General features: G+C 56.8%; 1 protein-coding gene across 1 annotated transcript; it reads left to right on the plus strand.

Annotated features, from left to right (window-relative positions):
- Positions 1-1,021: 1,021 nt before the first annotated feature.
- Positions 1,022-10,932, plus strand: LOC149861289 (uncharacterized). Its single transcript, XM_090056441.1, has 4 exons — positions 1,022-1,143; positions 2,866-2,956; positions 7,950-8,294; positions 9,107-10,932. Exons 2-4 carry the CDS (start codon positions 2,902-2,904, stop codon positions 9,232-9,234), a joined length of 528 nt encoding a protein of 175 aa, XP_089912567.1. The 5' UTR covers positions 1,022-1,143; positions 2,866-2,901; the 3' UTR covers positions 9,235-10,932.
- Positions 10,933-11,602: the final 670 nt, after the last annotated feature.

Consider the following 11,602-nt stretch of genomic DNA (forward strand, 5'->3'; position numbering starts at 1 on the left):
AGCACACCATCAAACCGATGCATACATACATGTCCACCTCCAAATGAACACACAAACGTGCATTGGTGTAGACATGACATGCATCTTTGCATGAGCCTGTGTTAATGCATATTGCACGCACATGTGCGCAAGTCCTGCCCCCAGCCCTGATCAGCATCAAAGCTCCCAGGCTCCATCCGTGGGGGGGCTGATGGCTGCAAAGCACCCCTTGGCCCAGCCCCACACAGGCCCTACCTACAAGGTGCCTGCTCTTGTCTTTGCCAGCTGGCTCCAGTGCTATCTTGGCTTTGCACGTCCTTTGCAGGCTGGGCTGGCACTGCTGACTTCACCGGGGCTGCAGCCGGCTGACACTTCTCAGGCTCCCTCAAGCTGCAGGGTGCTGGTCTACCTTGCTGTCATGGTCCCATGGCCTCCTGGCTCGCTCCTGTTTCCCATGCCTCCTGGACAGCCGACTGTGAGACAAGCTGTGCCACGCCATCCCTCCCCCTCCATCACCCCACAGAGTCTGGGTCCCCCAGTCTCCCTCTGGGCTGCAGATAGAGCTCAGGTTGAGTCCTGACTCCTCGCCACAGGTTACCTCCAAGCATCTGTCTGCTCTATCCAGGCACCCAGGAGCCCCAGGCCACCTTGGTATTCAGCTCCTACCTTGCAGAGCTGGAAGTCCTGGAGGACAGGCTGCCAGTGGCATGAGTAGGGGTGGTGGGTGTATGGCGGCCCAGCTGCCCACAGGGTTGTGCTGGCAATGATAAAGGCTGACACTGACATTGATAGGTGTCTCCCCTCGGACTGCACCAGAGGGTTTATTGCACCACTTGGCCTGACTCTCTCCCGGACGTGCCCAGGGTGGCTTCTGCATCTGGAAGATGCCCTGACCCCAGCCCGCAAGCAGAGGGGGTGGCTGGCTGCATTCTGGCAGGAGCTCCCTTCCTAGTCTGGACAGGGAGGCTGGGATTGAGGAGCTGGCTCGGGGCCCACGGCACGCCCAGCTACCGCTGGAAGAGGCAGCGCTGGGAGGCGGAGGCAGGGACCGGCTGGGAGTGGGGGTCGGCTGCGCACACGGTCAAAGGCTCAGGCTGAGGCCAAAGACTTTGCAGGGCCTGGCTGCCTGGACCGGGAGGGAGCAGCTGCCTGGCTGCCTGGCAGGTGAGAACCCGTGTCACAGGCTGGCAAGTAGCAGCTCCTCGAGGACTGTCTGCTCGGTCCAGCCTCTCTGGCAGCCGTGCTCCGGTCTGGGGAGCCCGGGTACCCCCGTGTCCATTAGTGTGGGGGGCCGGGGGCCCACTTTGTGGGAAAGCATGGTGTAGGTGGGACATGCCATGTGCTGGAGGAGGGTGCACCTACCATGTGCACCCTGGTAGGTGCCAGGGGCTGGAGGAGGATGGGTGCTAGAGGCAGGTTCCCTGTGCTCTGTTGTGGCTGCCTGCAGGTGGTACATGCTGCATACTAGACAGGGGCCACGTATGGGTGAGTGTGGAGTTCCTGGATCGGTTTGCACAAGGACCGTGTTCTGTCGACAGGCCATGTGTGGCAGGGCACGTGCTCCAGGGAGGCTGGCTACACCGCGTGTGTTTTATACTGGCTGGTTGCACCATGTCCTGGAGGACTGTGGGATCAAGTGAGGGCATGCCCTGTGCTCACAGCTCTCGGTGGGCAGGGGCGGGCACGGCTGGGAGGTCTCCTAGACTGTGACATTGCTGTTGTCGATGGGCAGACCCCTGCTGTTGAGGGGTAGCCTCTGTGCTATAGGAGGGCTGGGCACAGGGGTAGATGCCAGGCTCTGGGGGTGTCCGGATGTGCTCTGGTGCTGTCAGTCGGCCGTGGCAAGGGGCACGTGGTCATGGGCTGTGTAATGGCTGAGGGGTGGCACGTGTCCTGTGCGGTGGGATCAGTGGGTGCTAGAGCAGAGCTGGGCATAGGGGACCTATCTGGGTCAGCTTAGGTCCAGGGTGACTGGGCTGGGGGAGATTGACAGGAGGCATCCTTCTGACCTGATCTGGTCAAGCCCTTCTTCAGGCAAAAGCAGCAAAGCTGGGTGACCGGTGGGGGCCTGGACACTGGCTGGACCAGGAGACAAATACCTACAGGTGAGGGCTGTCCATCCATCTGTCTGTTTTTGCCTATGGACTGGAGCTCTCCCTGGGGCGCTGGCACCTGCTGGTACCTGGTATCCCGCTTTCCAGCCTACGTCCCGAGCTGCACCAGGGCTCCTGTGTTCAGCACTCCCGCTTCCAGCCCCTCTCCTGTCTTTCGGATGCCTGCTCTGCATGGCTGCCCCAACCCTTGCTGCTCTGGACTGGGGAATGCAAACAGACCCCGGCCCAGAGCCTCGGTCTCTGTCTGTCTGCCTCTGCGAGACCCTGAGCAGAGACGCTGAGGTTCCAGGTGGGTGCTGCCTTCCCAGGGCACGGCTCTTGGCAGCGAGCATCCTGCACGGGAAGATGCGAACCTGATTGTGATCTCCATCATCCCCCAGCAGCCTGGAGAGAGGCTGCTGGATGCAATCCCTGGGCTGCCTGTCAGCCTGCTTCCCCCAGCAAGGACAGCAGCAGGGAGGCAACCTGGAGATGTGGGGAGCTGGGAGCAGGGCAGGGGTGGGGTGCTCCCGGCTTGGCTCAGGGAAGGTAAGCAGGCGAGGAGAGTGCAGTAATGGGGGCTGGGTGTTGGGTAATCCCCGTTCTGAGCTGGAGCAGGATTGTGGTCACCAACTCCGTCAGTGTCACGGGAGCTGGCGCCTGGCTCACCTCAGCCCAGCGAGGAGCGGAGCTCTGTCTAGACATCAGCATCTCATCCGCTGTGAGCCACATGGCCTCCCTTCATCTCCCCTGTGCACAGCTCCCCTTTATCTCTCTGTTTCCCCCGCCTCAGGTCTGGGAGGTGACGCTGCCCTGACAGCTGGCAGAGATGTGGCTCCTTCTGCTATCCCTGGCACTCCTGGTCAAGGCTTTCATGCAGCAAGGTAAGGCCTGGGAGAGGGGGATGCAGGGATGCCCTGTCTACATGCAAGCAGGTGCATCTGCTTCAGTCCAGAACAACAGAGCAAGAGGTGTTTGGAAGCTGGGGAGATGGCGATGCTTGATGGGTGCTTTGTCCTGCCAGGGTGTCCATTGCCCTTGTAGTCTGGTCTGTGCAGGCCTCTACGCTGCCCTCACACCTGTGACTCCTGGGCTGCTTCCACAGCACAAACAAGCCCCATAGCTGGCATCTCCAGGGGCATTTGGAGCTGCTCCCCCCTCCCTTTTGCTTTGGTTGCACTGGGTGTTTTATGGGATGCCTGCAAAGACTGCAGAGACCAAACAGGGTCTGGAAAGTCCTTCCCCCACAGGGGAGGTCATTCCACACTCAGGGACTGGATCCCAATGATGCTCTGTCTCCTACCCCCATGCACTCTGCCCTGAAGGCGGAGAGCTCCCTGGTGCCAGGGCCGTGGAGCTGGGCCCAGGGCCCACCTCCGACACGCCGGGCGATTTGGGGGTGTTCTACAGCCAGCAGATTTGGTGCGTGAAGATGAAGACAGAGGTCCTGCATCCTATTCTTCTGCCTGCAGGAGCCAAGAGAGGGAGTGGGGGCAGGTCCAAGGTGCTTGGGGCAGCCTGTGCCTCAGCGGAGCTGTACAAGGGCAGTCTCTGACTGGGCAGGAAGGGACACAGGAGGGTGTTCGAGGCCAGGCATGGAGCCTCTGTCCATTGGGGTGCAGCTGGGAGCTTTGCTGCTGGGGGCTGGGGGGCTGGGAGCCAGGGGTGTGTGGCTGGGGGCGCAGGACCCGCAGAGTGCTGCCCTGCTGCATTGCAGAGCCGTGGTGTACTGCGCACAAGAGACTGGGCGTTGCCACTATTAACAACCAGCTGAGCCAGGCCCAAGAGAAGGTTGTTATTTATGAACTCCTTTACTAGCTTATCATGGCTCAGAAACCAGCTCCAATGCTTAGCTCCAGGCTCAGGGCCTCGGACAGCGCTGGGAGGAAAACAAGCCCTTGGCCAAGCCGATGAGGGAGAGGGCTCAAGGGGTTGGATTCAGTGCCAAGGCAAGGCAGTTCTGGCATGTGAGATCTGGGATTTATAGTCAGAGGGCTGAAAAGAGCCTCCAGGGTCATCTGGCCTAGCTGCCTCCAGCGAAGCTGGGCTTATCCAGCTCCTTCTAGAGAAGCACCACGTCCCCAAGCAGTCTGTCCTGCTGTCTGACTGTCCAGACAGCAAGTAAGTTCTTCCTGAGATCCAACCCCAGTCTGCTCCGGTTTAAATATGTCCCAGTGCAGGGGATCTGATCCAGCTGCTCCAAGCACCTCTGCCAAGCAGAGTGCCTCGGGGCAGCACAAGGTCCCTGGGTGCAGGGTGATGCACCTGGCAGGTTTGCTGTGGAGCTCTGGGTCCCGAGCACCTGGGGGAAAGATCCCAGAGCCAGCTTACTGGCAAACCTCTGGGTCTAGAGCTGCCTGCAGCTTGGATGTGTGAGGCCTACTCAGGGCCCTGGTGCCAGACACTGCTGCTGTGGCACTGACAAGCCCTGGAGATGGAGACCCCGAAACCCTGCAGACTCTCTGCTGTGAGTGGGGGCTTAGAGCTAGCTTTGGCTGCTGGACTCAAGAAATCCCACACCAAAGTAGACAGGTATCCTGAATGTCAGGGCTGGATCCATGAGGATGCCCTGAATGGGAGTCTTGTCCCTGAGTCATAGTCATATAGAAGGGCTGGAAGGGACCCCCAGAAGTCACATCCAGTCCCACCCCCGTCTGAGGCAGGATCAGCCCTGTCCAAGCCATCCCAGACAAAACCATTGGCTAACCTCTTCACAAAATTACGCAGTCACCCCAAATACAACAGCAGACGTCACTCCCGAACCTGCCCCAGGGAAGACCGCAACAGCGCTGCAAAGATTGCTACTATACACTCAAGAGATCCCAGGCAGAGGCAAACCCCCTCCCGTCCGTACCAATGTGACCATGGAGAAAATTCCTCCTGACCCCAAATATGGCACCGGTCTGGCTTGGAGCAGATGGGTGAGACCCTCTAGCCAGGACCCTCTGGGTTTGAGTCCCAGCGAGAGCATTGGCCCAATCTAGTCGCCATCCCCAGCGTGGGCTGCAGCCAGCACGCAGTGCAAAAGAAAACCCAACACGTAGCTGCAGGGGGGGCAGGGAGGGATGTTCCTTCCCAGCCTCATGTGGCAATCAGCAAAAGCCTGTCAGCAATCAGCACTACACCCATAGTGTAACACAGACATCACTACACCTAGAGCATCCCCAACCAGTGACTGTGCCACCTCTCCTTGACGGAGAGTCCACCCCTTCCCTAGCGTCTATACCATGGCCTCCCTGCTCTGACAGTGCACAAGTTTTTCCTGAGATCCAATCAAAACCTGTTTTTCTGCCACTCCAAACCATTGATCCGTGTCCTCTGCAGCAAGAAAGAAGAGGAATTTCCCCTTTGAGTCCGATAAATGAGTCTTGGGTCCTGCTGGGTTTGGCATGAAAGCATGGAGTGGCGCTCCAGAGGAGCACAGCTGTGTGCTGTAGGCAGGGACCAGCCACAGCCAGGCCATGTGTGCATGGGCTGGCAAAGCTGCCCTCGGCACTGGCAGAATACGACTGTGCTAATTAGCTCCACTCTCCCAATTGTTTCTATAAATGGTGTAAATTATTTGCCCCTGAAATCCGCTCACTTTGCCTTTAATTACCACCCCCCTGGTTTACTCACTGTCAGCAAACAAAGGAGAGATAAGTAGGGAGCCGGCTGATTCTCGAAAGGGCTCTGCCCTGGCTCTCTGCTCCTCCTGCAGCACAGGGCAGTTGGCCCGGCAGACCTGTGGCACAGCTGCTCTGTGGAGCAAAGGTCCTGTTTGCTGCCCAGGAAGCCACTAAGACCATCTGTTTCTCAGGGGGCTGCAGCGAAAGGGCTTCACTACAAGAACCTCTCTGCAACTACCGTATTTCCTCACATACCACACACCCTGGTATAAGACACTAGGGCTGTGTGAAACAGTACTTTTCCGTTTCAACTTCCGTTTTGCCATTTCGACGGGACAGTGTTTCGTTTCGAGTTTTGTTTCATTTCAAAACCACTGCTCCATTTCATTTAATCAAAACTGTTTCGCTGTTTCCACGCTGTTTCAATGTTTCGCCCATAGGCTATAATGGGGAAGCACAAAACTGCCTATAACTTTGTCATTTTTAGGCAAATTTGGATGAAAACAGCAGGGGCCATAGACCCTTCTGAGGGCATGAAGCCTGCAAAGTTTCAAGGAGATAGGTGTAGAGGTTTGCGGGAAACTGCACCTCAAGCTACTGACAAGCAAAACTAGTGATGTGTGACTGCGTGTGTGTTAAGGCGCACCCTCACTGGTGCTGGGGCCTCTACACAACACAATAGTGTGCCCCAATAAGGCTTCCTCCTTCCCTACAGCCTCATCCCAGTCCACCACTTTACAACAGGAATAACCTAGTACGCAGCACAGTAGCATCAGCAGCATCTCAGGCAGCCAAATTGTCACAGTCAATATGACAATATTTCCCCTCTTCCCCCTCCCTCTCCTCACCTCCTGTTTCCCAGCAGGCAAACTCAGCTTCAGCTTCAAAACTCAAAACATTTCAAAACTTTCAAAACGTTTTGACTGTCCTCCTTGTGTTTCAAGGCTGTTCTGAAGCCTTTCATTTTGTTTCAATGTTGCTGCTTCCAGCTCGAAACGAGTCAAAACGGCCTCAAAATGAAACAGCTGGTGAAATTTCGCACAGCCCTCTAAGACACATGCCTCATTTTCAAACAGCAGAATGAAAAAAAAAATCTTTCCTTGTAGTAACTGAGTTGCAGCAGTCAGGTGGATCATGTGAAGATTAACTTTTGCCTGTGCCCCCCCAAAGCTTCAGTAGCAGAAAAGGCTGTTACCGTATTTCCCGACTTATGATATGCACCTTGATTTCCAACAGCTGTTTTTTGGGGGGGGGAGGGGTAATGTGCATTTTGTGTGCGAGAAAATACGTTAGATAAATGGCCAGATTTTGGGTTTAGGGGAAACGTTCTGGTTTGAGTCAGACTTTAATACCCTAGGTTATTAGGGTTTTCAACCTTTTTTCATTTGCAGACCCCTAAAAAAATTCGGAATGAAGGTGCAGACCCCTTTGAATGGTACATGTGGGTAGTCACATACTTTCCATTGATATCATCTTTCACGGACCCCTTAGACATACTCTGTGGGGTCCGTGGACCACAGATTGAAAAGCACAGCCCTGGAGAGAGCTGGGCACATTGGAGACATGGGTGTGATGCTAGCAATTTTTAGATAACTGCAAGGCTGCCCGAGAACAGCGGGGGAGCGACTGCTCTCCCGTGCTGCAGGGTACAGTCCAGGCAGCTGGACCCGCATCAGCAAGGAAGCCCCTTTCCTACCCTGTGTGGTGTCTGGAGGTGGTCCCTGGTCTTGGCTGAATTCCAGCACAGCTATTTGCTTCCTCATCTTCTTCCCCAGCCCCTTGGACAGGAGTTCTCCTTCTTTCATTTTGCTCCCTGTTGCAGAATGAGAGGTAGCAGCTTTCCACTGGGGGCTGAGCATGTCTCCTGTGGCATGGACCACTTGGAAATGGGGGACAAGGCACTGCACTGCTGTAAAAGCAGCAAGGGCTGCTAATCCAACTCCTTCATGGATCAAGCGTGCTCTCCAGACCTGTGTAACCAGGTGGCCCATCGCAGGCTTGGACCACGGGTGTGGAGGGCAGGCAGGGCTGCACTGGGTGCCTTGCATGAGTGGGACAAACAGCTCTTGGGCCTCCGCAGTCTTGGCTTGGAGAGAGGACAGGGGAGCAGGGCACAGGGAATACCAAGCATGGGATGGGCTGGCATTTGGGCAGCAAGGTGGAGGCAGGAGCCATCCAGTGGTTTGCTGGGGCAGGGGGAGGGTTGTCACCACATCACAGCTGTCACTGGAGGCTGTACTGGGTCTGATTTTGCTCTTCTCCTGCCCAGGCTGCCATATCCCATGCCACGGCATCACCAGCACTACCCAGCAGGAGGCCGCCCCTGGGCACAACGTCTCCCTGAGCTGTTCCTTCACTGTCGGCAGTGGGGAAGAGACCCCAAAGATCCGCTGGTATTTTGCCAACAGCACAGTCTGCACCTCGATCTATTGGCAAAACCAGAGCCGGTGCTCTGGCTGCAGGACCTGGCTGTGGGTGGATGAGGCGGGGCTGGCTCGCGGGAATGCCACACTGCACCTTGCTGACCTCACACTGTCCAACGTGGGCAAATACTCCTGCTGGGTGAACTTCGGCTATGACTGCCAGGTCACAGAGGTGGAACTCCTCATCCAGGGTACGTGCATGGGGCTGAGGGAGGAATCTGTCCTGGCCTGCACTCAGCAGTGTTTTCCCTGTGTAGGCTGGGGGAGTGGAAGACCCCAGGATTACCTGATTCCTTCTGCACAGGCAGGTCGGGAGCTAGGCCTCCCTTCACAGCACTGCCACAGCCCCCGTTCGCTGAAACGTGGGCACGTGCACCCATGCATGGCGTTGAAAGAGACCTCTCCATGCAGGGTGTTCACATCCCTAATGCAGCACCTGTGGTTCATGAGGGTAGGGCATTTCCCCAGGGCCAGGCAGACCTGGGCTCAGGCCTCCCTTATCCAAAGGCAGCAGAGAAGGAGCCTGACAGCAGCCCAGGGAGGAGACTCCCCTTGCAGGTGCAGGGCTGATGGTCTGGGCCTTCCTGCCAAGCTAAAAGGACCAGTGAGCATGTAAGGAGAGCAGGATGAGGACCCAGGAGTCCCCTCTCCCAGCTGTGCACTCATCCTCTGGCTGCAGTCTTCACCTCCTTCCTTCTTGGGGGATATCCCAAAGCAATACAGAGGACTGGCTCTGCCCAGCCACAGTAACACAGGCAGGGGCAGCTGCTGCAGAAGCAGTGCTCTGTAAAACCACAGAGGGCCCTGGAGATGGTGTAGAGCCAGGCAGGACCCTCTGGGTTTGAGTCCCAGCGGGAACATTGGCATCGGCAATGTGTCTGCTTGAGCTTGGGGCTGGGCTCCGGACACTTTGGAGAGCAGGAGCAAGCAGGCAGTGCCAGTCCTGCTCCAATAGCCATACTATTGAGCTGGAAATGAGCCTCACACCCTTTCCTCTTTGCAGACCACAGCTACAGGCAGGCGATTAACACAGGGCCTGCAACCACCTGCCTTCCTGGCCTTGTGGGGCTCCTTGCAGCAGCAGTCACCTGGTACATGTGGATGCAGGGCCGTGGGCTCAGCTCCATCTAGGACGTAGCAGCACCACAGCAGAGAGGAAGCCAGCGGCCAGCACATACTGTCTGATCAAGGAAGCAGCCTCACCAGATCCCAGGACCCTCCCAGAACGACCCCTTTCTGGGACACTGGCATGGTGGCAATGCTGATTGAGGCCATGGACCTCTCCCAGCCTGGCAGAGGGACACCGGGGTTCAGGGTTATTGCTGCTGATGGACTGGCCTCAGGGTGCAGGACTCCTCATGGGAGAGATTTTGCAGTGGCTCCAGCGAGCCGAGAAGCTGGCCATGTGGCATGATGCTGGCTCGGGGCAGGGCGGCGGGGGCTGCCCCTCTCCGTTTCAAAATTCATGGACTCTGCTTCTGGCGGGAGCAATGCTGGGATTGTCTCAGGGACCACACCAATGTGTCTGCCTCTGCCTCTGCCATTGCTTCTCTCTACAAGTGCCTTCTCATTGGTCAGGTCGTCAGGGAGAGACCCAGGCCCAGATCTCCGACCCTGGACCGGATTTTCCTTGTTTCCCCGATGGGGGGGTGAGTGTAGAAACACCCTGGCCCAGTGACGGGGATGGAACGGGAGGGAAGGAAACCGTATTCCCCCAGGTGGGGCAGGTCAGCAGGCATCAACACGTGGCTTGGTGAGGGGAAAGCAGCCTCAATCCTGAACTGGACGTAGCTTTTTGCTGAGGGTTTGTGTCTCAGGACAACCTTTTTTTCTCTCTGGTCCTGAGAGCTGCCATGGGTGCCCAGGTAGGCCCCCAACCCCTCTACCCCGAGCACCCTTAGCTCCCTGCAGAGGCACCGTGGGCAGGAGCGCTGTGCTGCCGTGTGACATGACTGCTGCGGGAGCCAGGGAGAGTTAATCTGGGGTAAGGGCCATGTGTCCACTGCACGGGGAGCCCTTTGCTCCCTGCAAACTGACTCCTTCACCTGCTCGTGGCCTGGTGCTGTCATAGGGCCTGCAGGTGGCCAGTGGGTTGTGTGTCTTTACCCCTGGTTCAATTTACTGTGGAGTAAAATCCAGTGCAAACAGTTGTGGAGCAAACGTATCTTTGTTTCTGCACCTGGCGCCAGCAGCTGGGAAATGGCGCTGCACGGCTGCTGCTGATCCCTGCAGAAGGGGCTGTCCGCCAGCTCCATGACAGAGAAACGGTGATTCCCCTTCCCTCGTAGAGCACTACGGGGCAGATATAGAGAGACAATTGTGTACTGCCTCTGTCCTGACCCAAAGGGGTCTGCTCTGCTCCCCTGCCCCGTGTTTTCAAGAGGACGCTGGAATCTAAAGGGATCAACTCTCTCTGGCTGCCCAGCCCAGCCAGGAGATGGGCAGTAGGGTTGCCAAAAATCAGCCTGATCACACTGCTGCCAGTTCCCTGACATCCAGCACCTGGGATAAGCTCAGGACAGATGGACCGAGACAGACAGATCAGGCAGCGTAGCAGAGAAACTGGCCAAAGCATGAACAGTTAATCCTGCAGACCATGATCTGGGGGAGTCACCCCCATCCCAGCGCATGTCACACGCTTCAGGGGGTCAGCGTCACCCGCAGATCCTTGTCTCCCTGGAGCCAACTGGAATTTCCTTGTTGAAACATCCAGGGCTTTGCTAGTTTGTTTGCTTCTGATTTTTGGCAACATGGATGTTTCATCAGGACAAAAAATCCCGCGTGCATGGATGTGTGTGAATGTATGCAAGGGTATCAATAAACGAGGTTCCCAACCAACTCTGCTTGGCATGTGTCTATTCGTGTGCTTGTGTATGTATGCGGGGGTGTCAAAAAACATGTTTCCCAACCAAATCTATTGGCGGCGGTGTCATGAAAGGAATTACTCAGCCAGTTCGCTGCGGGATTGTTGCTGCAGTGGTTAATACATGCAGATGTGATCTTTGGATGCAGAAGAGGAGGAAGTGGGGAGCCCAGAAAAATCTGGATCTGTGGAGATGCAGGGAGAGTGTGAGCAACTATCACCACCCTCCTGATCATGCAGCCTAATGTCAACCGCACAAATGGGACATGGGCTGGGCATGTTCCCAGAAGGGATTGACTCCCTGCAAGGCCAAGGCCCCCAGACAATGACATGCACCCAGAGGCATCCGAACCCGCTCTTCCTGGTTGACACGGAGAATGAGACAGGCTCACCCCACAACTTGGGAGCACTGGATGACTCTCCTGATGGGCCAGTATTAGTCATTTGAGGAGGAAATGCCTGGAACATGGGCTGACTCCAGGGTCCTCAGCTTTGCCTGGGAGTGGGGGCTTCCTGCTGAGTTTGGCCTCTACCCTGGGCTGCGCGCGGTCACTTCTGTCTGAGAATACAGCCTGGACCACACGCACAAATGCAGCCCTACATGAGGAGTTGCCATTTTATCCCAGAGCCATTGCT

Source organism: Crocodylus siamensis, chromosome 6 (genome assembly GCF_052110815.1).
Source record: "Crocodylus siamensis isolate JL-2025a chromosome 6, ASM5211081v1, whole genome shotgun sequence".
Taxonomy (NCBI): Eukaryota; Metazoa; Chordata; order Crocodylia; family Crocodylidae; genus Crocodylus; species Crocodylus siamensis.

Coding starts and splice junctions, on each gene's coding strand:
- LOC149861289 (XM_090056441.1), top strand. CDS start 2,902: ATGTGGCTCCTTCTGCTATCCCTGGCACTCCTGGTCAAGGCTTTCATG. Junction 2,957..7,949: donor CAAGGCTTTCATGCAGCAAG/GTAAGGCCTGGG, acceptor TCTCCTGCCCAG/GCTGCCATATCCCATGCCAC. Junction 8,295..9,106: donor GGTGGAACTCCTCATCCAGG/GTACGTGCATGG, acceptor TCCTCTTTGCAG/ACCACAGCTACAGGCAGGCG.